Source organism: Seriola lalandi, unplaced genomic scaffold, assembly GCF_002814215.2.
Source record: "Seriola lalandi dorsalis isolate HSWRI2012SDOR001 ecotype SW California unplaced genomic scaffold, Sedor1 jcf7180002054574, whole genome shotgun sequence".
NCBI lineage: Eukaryota > Metazoa > Chordata > Actinopteri > Carangiformes > Carangidae > Seriola > Seriola lalandi.
The window spans coordinates 468,927-481,086 of NW_019525127.1; the positions used below are offsets into that span (position 1 = coordinate 468,927).

Sequence of the window (12,160 nt, forward strand, 5' to 3'; positions counted from 1 at the left end):
CAATAGGGAGCAAAGGCTTCTCATAAACTTCTGTTAACTTTTTATTTTCTCCCTTTTTTTCTGCACAGACTTGATATCAAAAGGTTCAAAATGGTCATCAGCAGCTGAGTACTGCCATTGTAAAGTTATCTAGACAGTGTGAACATTTTTCGATTTACAACTGCTGTGTGGTGTGCATTTAGTAGTCTTTGGATAGATCTTTTGTTAAAGCTTAGTTGATTCAGTCTGTTTCTTACTTTGGAGGTTTGGTTTTATCAGCCCCCAATGAGTCTTGTCTAACTAAAGGAACATTAAACTGCAGATACTCTAAAAGGAACAAAAAAAAGCATAATTACAAGAATAAATGAAAATTGTTATGATCAGAGAGGTTCAGATTCTATTTTCCATTTTCAACATAAATCAGATGAAATACTAATGTTGAAAACAGGTATAATTAATTCATATTTAAGACAAATCAACAGACAATCTGCAGCCATCAGGCTTTGTTTGGTAAAAACAACTTTCATGTGCTGTGGCAACTCACTGGTTTGCTGTCTGAAATTAGGTTGCTAGCACCAGAAATGACATCCAGTTATACAGTAGTGTGTCGTTTCTACCCAAACTCTGAGCCTGTAATCAACTGTCAAAGGTTTTAGCTGGAACATTGATTGTCAGAGTGAAATTTTCTTGCTGATTAATTTAATGGTCTGATGTGTAGCTGTGCCAGCTGTTTGTGGTGTAACAAGTGAAATACTGACTGCTGAATCTTTCTCTGTCTGTGTCCAATTTGTCATGGACACTGCATAGACTTAAAGATGAGGTGGACAAATGATTTATATCAAATATTAGGGGCGACATGTCTCCGTCTCTCTGCATAAAATTTGCATATGGTCCAAACAAAATGTCTCCTGCATGAAAGGGTAAGACCTGTGCTGTGTGAAATAGCACCTCTACTTTCTATTCCCAGAATGTCACAGAGATTGTATTTCATGAACATGTGTTAATTTCTTACGACTTTAGTAGAGGCAGTCAAGTATTCAGTAGAAACCGATTCTGATTGCAATAAATAGCTGATGGAATACCTGAATTTAATGTTATCTTAATAAAATGCATGGACTCTTCATCTTAATCAAAATGACGGGCAAAGAGAAATGGAGCCAACGTAACTACATTAGTTACATGTACTGGCTCCAGTAACAGGCCACAGTGTCATCTGTGTTATGATCAGAGGGCCAAACCCTTCAGCTGACTGCTCAGCTGAGTGCACCTGCCAAACTGTGACAGCCGATTGCTCACTGTCAAATCATATTGTGTTTTAAATGCTGCGCTAACCTACTGCAGCAACTGTTACATCAGTGCTTACTCTGCAATCTCTGCAGCTACTTCAGCGTCAACTCAACATTCATTATCTTTTATGCTTTCACTATTAATTCCATATGTTTTGCTCTTTTGCCATAATTATGTGACAACTCATCTGTCTGCTGACTCCTGTTATTTTCGGTTCTGGATGTGCAGCTTCCAGAACAGATCCCTACCGCTTAACGTAATCATACTGCTTTTTGCTTGTGTAACAAACTTTGTGGTAAAGCTGAAGTCAAAGTTGAAGTTGGTCCTGGCAAATAGATATAAGACATTTCGTGGTAGTTTGTCCTTTATGCTCATATGAACAAGGATCTACAGCCTCTTGTAAGAATTCCATTCCTGTCAGGCTCAATTTTAAATTGACGAATAATATGTATGATAATATATATACAGAATAACTCTAGCAAGAATTATGACCCACAGGCCCATGTCAGTCTTAAAGCAAGACCAGGTACCGGTCTTGGCAAGGTGCCAGTATATTCCAACAAAAGTGTTTGTCGGATGGTCGAACACAATCTACCGTCCAGAAAAATGTGCAACGTTATCCCCGTGTTCAAATGACGATGGTGTTTGCTCCTCTCTGTGGCAGCTAGCTTTTCACCCTATCGTCAAGTGTGACCTTTTGTAATAACTACAAACGTTTATAAACCTTTTCGTGTGATAAAACAAATCATTTTCAACCATACCCCAAGTCTACAGCCTCTGTAGCAGCTCAGAGCAACTGGACTCTCACTCGGACTTATCATGGGCCCTTGGACCACTTCAGAGTGTTACAGAAGGACCTGGGCGAGGTAAATGGCGCCTTGGCTGCTTTTTATGCCCTTTCGTCAGTGCTACTTTGATATGGATGGAAGTGTCCATTAAAGGATGGATGTGACAGGAAGAGTTTTCTGGTTCACTTTGGCAGCATAATGTCAATCATGTATTTATCTATTTATATATTTGTTTTTAATTGCCAGTGCTGCTCTTATTTGTGGTGTGTGACATTGAGAAGGGGTGACGGTGACGAGGGTAACATTCAGTCTTTTGCAGACTTTATCTCGCCGGTTTTGAAAGCTTCTTTTGTCACATTCATCTACAGGATATACTGTATGCTTATTAAAATATGTAAATAGGCTGTTGTCATGAAACAATCAGGAAAAGTAAGTAGAACAAAGGACTCCCTGTTTTCTGTTTTTAATGGATAGCAGCAGGGAGTACAGTTTAAGGAGGCTAATGCAGTGTAGTGGTGATGCTCTAACAGTAAACACCTTCAATGCAGGCTGAGTCTTCAGCAGCAAAATAATTGCAGTCCACTGTCATTAAACCACACTCAATGAAGCCCCATTAAGTTAACAGGAGAGCCCCTTTCCATGTTCTTTCAAATTAAAAAGCAAAGTCAAAATTGATGGGAACTAATGACAAAAATAACAAGACAAGGTAAAAACCTCGTATATGGCTGGACAGGGCGGAATTTCTTTCTTGATGCCTTGTCTTTTCCTCATGGGGGATGTGATCATACACGACAAAATAAAAGCTTAAATGCTAATTTAACATGCCAGAATTAAATCCCCTTATAAGTATGTGTGCCAAAACACTTTTTTATAAACTTCAATATCTATTAGTAAATAAATGCTGACAGTAAAAGTCCATCCCTGAGTTGAATGTTGTTTGCACTATAGACTGTTCCATAGTCAAACTGGCCATCAGGAGCCCCACAGAAATCCCAGTGGGCCACCATGTTGGTGGGCCGGTCAGAAAAATCTCAAACACCAACAACTGGAATTGAGACAATATGCATATTGTAGCATGTCAGCACAGCAATAAAACCGTGTTAAGAAATAAAAGGTTTCTGTTCACTGAAACACTAGAGTGCGTTTAATTTGAAATGGTTACTTAGAACTTTAACAGGGAAAATGGGAGTGGATCAAGGCATCATACTCGGTATGACCGATTTTATATATCAAACAGATGGAATTAGAAATAAAGGCCTGCCTCTAATACAAACCTGCCTCAAATTCGCCTGTTACCTTCTGCAGTTGAGGTAAATGAAGGCTATTTGAGGAAATACAGTAGTTGAAAACTGTTGTAGATCCACCACAAGCGACCGCTGATGATAGTAATAGAAACTATGTAATAGAAACTGTTCGCGTCAAATCACTTTGAAAGAGCAACGGCCAGTGGGAAAGTCCAACTCTCAGCCAGCCAACCAATGGTGTGACTTCATCACTCACTCATTCATGGACATTTGCAAGTGTAGTGCTGGCACGTGGCTGGTCTAGCCGAAAGAAAAGAAAAAAAAAACACTGCTTATGTAACCTGACTCCACAAAGCTTTGTCAAAAGCCCTTTTGACTGCCATTAAAGGAGTGAAAAAGTTGCTGTCCGGCCATTTATGTGTACACCAAGGCCACTGACAATTTCATTCAAGAACACATTGGAGAGCAGTGGGTGAGTGCTCTTAATGGGGAGTTAGTTATCTCAGAGTGTCAGAGCAGCCTAATGAAACCGCTGAAGGTCTGTATCTCAACACCTATTTTCACTGATGAGTAGACAGGTATATATTCTAAAACAATTTGAGATAATCTATAGTGAACTATTCTGAAAAGCTTTCACAACAAACCCACAGTCCCCTGCTTTGTCTGAAATAATTACATTATTAATACACAGTTTGAACATTTTTCTAAATAACAATACTGACAGGAAAGCTGTAGCAGCTAAGGAATAATATGCAAATTACAGGCATTTCAAAAGGAGCCAGACAACAGCATTAAACAAAAGGCTGTGAAATACAGCTTACACAACACATCCAGGGACTCTCATATCTCTGTTGAACAATTAACATAAAGAACATTCCTGGTACACCTAAAATTACTTAATAACCTTGCAGGTGTGATTCATTGAAAAATCCGTTTTATCTTGTCTCGATAATGTTCTAAGTCTATTTTACAGATGTCTAATGAAAAGGGTCAGTTATCTAAGTGGCTTATTATTCACAACAATTGGTGTGCAAGGATTAAAAAGAACTTTTGTGCTTCTAGAGCACGTTAATTAATAAACCACTGAGGGATAAGAACGGTAAAATTAAATTTTATCTCAATCTGTGTTTTTTTTTTTTTTTACACACGCTTTGTTCCTGCTGCAGAAGTCCCTATATAAATGTGAGCGTGTGCTGGAGAGAGACAGGAACAGGGAATGAAAGAGACACCTACATTCGGTTGTTGGGGATGATCTTCTGTCCGTCTTTGAACCATGTGACTAAGGGTCGGGGGGAAGAAGCGAGAGGAGGCGTGCTGATGATGGCTGCTCGGCCCTGAGTCACAGTCTTTCTCTGCTCCTCGGTGGAAAAGTTCCCCAAAACTGGGGAAGAGGGAGAGGAAAAAAAGAGCGTGAGTATGAGTGCCCAAAGTTACATTTAGCTAAAAAAGAAGCATTAAACTTGCTGGTTGGTTGGTTTGTTGGTAATAATACTAATACTGTAGATGACTAAAACTAAATGCTAACGCGCTAGCCGGGCAAGAGAATGCCAGTGGTACTCTGTAAGAAAGGTTCTATGCGCCGCTATGTATTTTCTCCTCACTCTGCCGTTTACTGTCAGCTGGCAATTTATTCTCAGGATTGAATATCATTCCATTCAATTATGACTTTTATTGAAGAGAGAAAAAGCTTGGTCGCTAACGGATACAATAAGTTCAAACAATTTATTCAAAAGACATCAAAAGACCATCGACTCCTCATAACTGTCTGCAAACCATTCCTCTTTTGTGGAGCAGTTTATACTTGGACAGACAAGGTTTAATAAAAGTGAATGGTGTAACAACTTTAACTTCCAGCGTCTGCTGCAGAAGTGAGACGCCCCAGTTCAAGGTCGCACTGACAGTTGTAACAGCGCTTTTAGCCAAAGATACAGCTTTGGAACAGAGAAGAACATGTTGTGTGGCTCACTTCATATGTTTGGATACTTTTAAAGACAATATAATATTTTAGTTTATATAATATGACTATTCTTTTTCTTTTTTTCAGCTTTTATTAGACACAATTTTCAGATCCGAGACCTTTGCAGACTAAATGTCACAGCTTCGCAGCCGGACAAAGAGATGAAAAGGACCGGTGGATCTTAAAGACATGAAAAAAAGCTAAAGTTACAATAATCAAAAGTAGCCACACTGCTTCATCCACACACTTTCATGGGAGCTGCAGTTTCTTTTCTTTCTTAGATTATGGAAAGTAAACCCCAGGAACATGGAAGAGAGATGGAAGGAATGCCGAATTAGAGATTGCACAGTTACAGAAGCTAGTGGCTAGAGCATTGGACCGGACGTGGCATGAGATAGCTTCCTCCATGTCTCTTTTCCCTCTAATGTCTGCACCGTCAAATTGGCTTGGTCAACAGCTCAGATGATGTGTTTAGTATTTGTAAATCTGTATCAGTATCTGTGCCATTAATTTGCAACTTGTACATCATCATTTGTAAGTCAACTTAGAATTTTTCCAGGGAAATGTGAATTTGTGAATATATTTGTTTTGCCGTGCAACTTGGGCATGTGACTCGTAAAATGCCACGCGACTCGTGATCTGAAAGGAGAATTTCTGATTCATTGTGAAGACCATTTCTTTCCCCTCCTTTTAATAACAATAAAATATTACCAAATGACTTTTGACTCTATTTTTGACTAAAAAAAGGGATGACTGATTGTGATTTTTGCTGGACTTCAAAGGAGAAGCTGCTTGTTAGTGTGCCCATGGTTAGTTTCTCCTCATAGACAGTCATTAAAACAGCTCATGTACTGGTCTTATTATAATGGTGTGTACACTTTTTACCAGTGTGTGTGTGTGTGTGTGTGTGTGTGTGTGTGTGTACTCACAGGCCACTTGCACCTCTGTTCTCCTGTGTATTACTGCTCCCATCCTGTTCCTCACCATGCACTGATACAGGCCAGCATCAGTCCTCTTCAGAGACGGGACAGACAACCTAGAGATGGACGGACACATAGAGAGAGGACAGTCAGGAAGGTGTGTTTTATCTCAGAGCTGTAAATAAACCCAATAAAAATGGGCTAGGAGGCAAGGGAGTGATGTTTGGAGACCAGCGAGACAGAAAGGAAAGAAAGTGCAGGTCTGCTTGTCCATATGTATGCTCTCTTGTGCAATTCCCTTTCATGACCTTGATCTGAGAATGGATTCGGCCTCAGGTTGTCAAAGTTCCTCAATAACAGAAGGTAAGGCGGAGTGGTGCATGTGTACAGTGTGTGTGTGTGTGTGTGTGTGTGTGTGTGTGTGCTGTGTATGAGAATGTTTTTGACTGTGTGCATGTTTTTTTTTTTTGTTCTAAGAGGGGTTGTTAATGGGGCTTTAATGGATTGTGCTTCACTAATGGGAAGCTTGGCATAGGATCTAGGTTGGTGCCACGCTAGGCAAACACACAAACGCACGCACGCGCACACACACACACACACACACACACACACACACACACACACACACACACACACACACACACACACAGATATTACACACAAACCGGATAGACACAGTAAAACTGGACATCGCTTTGGGGCTCATTATGAATACCAGGACAGCCAAGTATTTAACTCCCAGGCTGTCAGTGCATGCTGCCAACATACACAAACCCACACTCTAATACACACACACACATACATCAAAGACTCAAACACGCAATTCCATTTGAATCAGGAATGACACATTACACAGAAGCTCTCATCCTGAAACAGATTTTGATATTGGACACTGCATCTCTCTCTCTCTGCCTGTGTTCCATTACGTTTTATAATAGGTGTGTGCGGAGGGGCTGTCACTATATTTTTTGAAATCCCCACAAGTTTTTTTTTTTTCCTTTATGTCTCACTAAACACAAAGTTCAGTGTTGACAGGTCCCAATCAATACCATAATTTCTCAGTCAATTTCTCTGACACAGTCTCAGCCCCGTGTGTGAAGTCAAATTCCCTGTGTGATTCAAGACAAGAACAACTTCAGCCAGGTTTTACAGTACGACAGCTTCACCACATATTCACCAACCCTTCCCTTTTGCAACAATACATCTAGTCCTTTCAGAGGAACACGTCATTTCACAGTAAATGTACTGCTTCATATGTAATAGAATGAAATAGACTATTACTAAAATATTGTGATCATTTAGATATTGTGATTGCAATATGAGTGACAATTTCAGTTGGAATGATCAATTTTGCACTGAAAAAAAATATAAAAATGATGATGATGTGATTTTTGTCAGGTCTTGTACCAAATAAATATGTTCCTTTATGTCTGTTGTGACACATTTTACCTTTATCAAACAAATAGCAGCTCCTGCGATTTGGATATTGCACTTGGCCAAATTGCGATTTTGATAATATTTCAATTAATTGTTCAGCCCTAGAATTAAAAAAAATGTGGACATATGATCAAAGTATCCAATGAGTCATTGTCTATTTCCCAGGAATTAAAAAGGAGTTGTATTTTATTTCCACCAATGTGTTGTGTTTGCATTGAAAAAGGAAGCAGGTGGAGCAGGTTGCTAGAGTTAGGTAGCATTTAATTAACAAAGGGATTTACTAGAGAAAGTGTTCTTTGTGTAAAATAACTTTATTTGTCAGCTATAAATGGTGAAGATACTTCAGCAGCCCTGTCAACAGTGTTCCTGAAAACAAAGCAAATGTTACCGTTGTGTTTCTTAAATTTAACTTGTCTTAGTGACTAGACTGCTGCTGCTCAACTGATGCTGAAGAAGGAAACTTTGCTGAAGTTTCCATTCATGTAAATCCTCAGGGCTGTAACTAACTGTTATTTTCATTAGCAATTAATCTGATTAATTTCTTGATTTTCCATAAAATGAAAGGAAATAATTAAAAATCCCTGTTAAAATTTTCAACAGCCCAGTGTAACGTGTTCAGATGTCTTGTTTTGACTGACCAACTGTCCGAAACACAAAAATATTCATCAAATGCATCAAATCCTCACGGTTTAGCAGATATACAGCGACTGTACAGCAAATACTTGGCATTATTATTTAAAAAAACAACAACAAAATTCTGATCGACTAAACGATTAATCAACTAATCATTAAAGATTTGTACTTACAGCAATGTACAACTGAACTTTTCATTGTCCAGTATATGAAATAACATAAAAGGTAAATAAAAATAAAATAAAATCCGATTCTACAGAGAAGATGTGGAATTAGACGAAATTTGTGTGATTTTGTGGGGACCAGAATTTTTTAATACATGTGAATGGAATGGACGACATTTATAAAGTGCTTTCATTCAGTTTCTTTCCCGTGCATGTTACATTCACATCCTCACACACCTGTGGCAGTGAGTTACTATTCAAGGCATCAGCTGAACAGTTAGGACCAACTGAGGTTTAGTGTTTTGCTCAAGGACACTTTGATGCAAACAGGAGGAGCAGGCACTGAACCACCAACCCTGCGATTAGCAGACAAGCCGCTCTATATAGTTACTCTGCTTACAATCAACTAACAGTAAAGAAAATTATTCAAAGGGGAAGTTGTGCAAGTAAAACACAAAAATCTGGCTACAATTGCAGATGGTCACGAGCATTCACACACACATACGTATGCACACGCGCACACACGCACACACGCACACACACACACACAGTCTGCCAATTCAGCATAGCTCTGGCCTCACCAAACTAAAGTAGCCAGAACGCTGAGAGCAGTCCAGAGCGACACAACGCCTCCTGGCTCGAACAACGACTGCCTACAAAATGCTGGCTCAACCTCTCCCTCCCTCAGTGCACATTCGCTCCCAAGATTCCCTCTATTTCTGAATGATGTGAAAAACAATTTTGTTTCACAGCTGCAGTCTTGCCGAGAGGGATTGCTTAGCTCTTACCAACCAACACACACGGACGGGAGGAGAGGGGCAGAGGAAGGGAAGCAGCGAGGTACAGAGAGGAAAGCGGAGACAGAAGCTCAGACATATTGATTGCTTCTGCTCTTCTTTTCCCAGACTATATACATATTTATAGTGGTAATGTAATTATAAATCTCACTTTCCACCGTTCACTTTCCACCGTATTATTTTCATGTTCCACTGTCTAAATGTTCTGACCTTCTCTGAACGCACTGCATCACTAATGGGCACAGCTCCTATGCTGCAGCTGTTTTTCCATGCTACAGCAATGGCTCAGAAGAAAGGATGCCAGATAGACAAACAGGAACAGACATGCACTTCGAGATAACAGAGGGATCCATGACAAAAAGTCTGACACATCCAGTCGGTGCTAGCTGACCTGTACTGTGGTGTCCAGTCGGTGATGTTGCTGTTGTTGAGAGTCCAACGGTACTGCAGAGGCCAGCTGCCTCCAGCCAGGCAGGTCAGCACCAGCCTGTTTCCCTCCAGCATCACCTGCTGCCCTGGTCCACCCCCGCGCAGGTAGGGAGCCACCTCTGACAGACAGAGACATAGAAAAGAAAATATGTTATTTTTGTTGTTTGAAAAAGTCTGCATTAGTCATTTTTGAACAACACAGCAAATTGCACAACTGTATTCATCCACCACAATAAAAAATCCATTAAATTCATGTTCTATTCTTTACAAAATAAACAAATAAATAAATAAATAAATAAAACTCTGGCATATCAATGTATCTTCATTTTATTGTATACAGTTTCAAATTGGACTCTGGAAATTCTATAATAATGTTGGCAGGTGCCATCTAACAAATGTCAAAGCAGATATGAAAACTAATTTCACATCTAGTATCAAAGCAGCAATAAAAAGAAATGCTACTGTATGTTCTGTGTTTCTTTACACGCATTTCTTCTTCTGCAGCCAAAACTCTGACCTTTTCACCTTAAACTCTCTCTCTCATTTATAACTTCAGTAGTTGCCAGTACCCAGAGACACGATGACAATGTGACTTTGTGGACCAAAATCTGATGATACACATCTGTAGGATTCACCAGGTCTCCATCTGGAGATCCTCACTCCATTAGTGGGGTCTATTAAATCATTCTTCAACTACTCCTCCTGCAGACTGTGGTCATAAAGACATAAAGACAAGTTTCTCCTCTTTCTCCGCCTCCTGTTCTGAGTTATCATTCTTCCACCTTTTTTTTATTTTGAAATAGAGATGGACACTCATAACCACAGTAACTGCAAATCACTGTCTTAGGTATGCAATGTTTGATGGTAAACAATGTGATCACTTATTTTGCTGTTTAAAATTATACCTTACAATGAAGGTGTACCCTTAGGAACAACATATACAGCATATGATGCATGTCAAAACACTCATGCCTATTGCTTTTGATGTAAACCCACACACCAGCAGCATGCGCATGGTGATGTGCATCACTGCTTTGACACGTCCTGTTTCCCAGCACTGATGTGCAGCAGCAGTCCAGAAAAAGAGCAATTCTATTAGATTTTCTCACCGGAACAACACGCTGCAACTCGACTATTTCTTCTGTGTGCACATAGTATCTGCAATGTGTTGCTGGCATCACTGCCAACGCCAATGTCTGTCGCACATGATGCTTTGCATAAAGACAAAGGTTAAACACTAGTTCACAGTCACCTTTAATCCAGAGGTTTTGACATGAGCTTGGACATCCTATTGTTCAGAAGCTACAGAAGAAGAAACTACAGACCTGATGATGGAGAAGATGCTCACTGAAGTTTGACACACCTTTAGCTGTAATCTACAATTCTGCAATCTCATCTTTCCTCTATCAGGACATTAAGCCTTACCACTCACAGTACATTTATTCTGGCTCTGCAGCTGCTACAGCTGCTGTCTGAACAATGGCATCCAGTCTTTAACTCTTGGCTCAGGTGTTCAGACCTGGCTCTCCACAACACAACATAGAGCCATAGAGGGCCTGGACACACCAAACAAAGATCAGCATCTGTCTATGGGGTATAGGGTGGAGGTGATGGTATGAGTGAGGGTGAGAGGGGTTGCAGACAATGAGATTTATTCAAGCCATCAGCCATTTACACACACACACACACACACACACACACACACACACACACACACACACACACACACACACACACACAAACTAGGTTAAAGGGGGCAGGCTTATCTGCTTGCTACAGTATGTATGGACAGGTCCATAACTCTAAGGCAGAGTTTTACATTCTCTCTTTCTCTCTCTCCTTCTCCTGTCAACTTAATCTTCTCTCCTCCCTGCCGTTTCAACTTTTTCAGTTCTGTCTTCCCTCCAGCCCTCTCACTTTGTCTCCATTGTCTCCTTTTCCTTCCCTATTCCTTCCCTATTCCTTAGTCCCTGTGGATGTCTCAGGGCCACCTTTTTCTCCCCTTCTTGTTCTCTACTTTCCACAGTTTCACCCTCTCCCTCTCTCTTCTAGATTGATAGCTGCCTGCTCCATGCGAAAGAGGGAAGTGTTCCATCTACGATAGATTTATATGCATCTGTGTATGTGTGTGTGTGTGAGAGAGTTAGAGAGAGTGAGAGAGAGAGAGAGAGAGAGAGAGAAAGAGAGAGAAAGTGTGCATGTGAGCATAAGGATTTATTTGGAATATTCCGTTTCTACAGACGATGGCTGGCAATGCAGACTCCAATGTCATACTGCTGACCAGCACTATAACTCACCTCTGCCTGCCTGCCTGCGTGTGTGTGGTGTGTGTGTGTGTGAGAGAGAGAGAGAAAGCAGCAGAGAACCAGCCTGAACAATTTACCAGATATGACTCTCAATTAGAAATGCTGGTGTCCACGTGGACATTTTGTACCTGCCTTGATCTCCTTTTAACCATTTCACTTATGTACCACTTCCTTCAAACTTCATATTGTGTACGGCTGCATGTTTTGTCCCCCCCCCCC

General features: G+C 40.3%; 1 protein-coding gene across 1 annotated transcript in view; it reads right to left on the reverse strand.

Moving 5' to 3' along the window:
* Positions 1-12,160, reverse strand: part of LOC111663304 (protein sidekick-1) — a 219,891-nt gene that overhangs the window by 128,243 nt on the left and 79,488 nt on the right. Inside the window, exons 2-4 of the mRNA XM_023417470.2 lie at positions 9,598-9,754; positions 6,185-6,291; positions 4,532-4,679 (exon numbers count right to left, since the gene is read on the reverse strand). Coding sequence (XP_023273238.1) covers positions 4,532-4,679; positions 6,185-6,291; positions 9,598-9,754 — 412 coding nt within the window. The remainder of the gene's footprint in view (positions 1-4,531; positions 4,680-6,184; positions 6,292-9,597; positions 9,755-12,160) is intronic.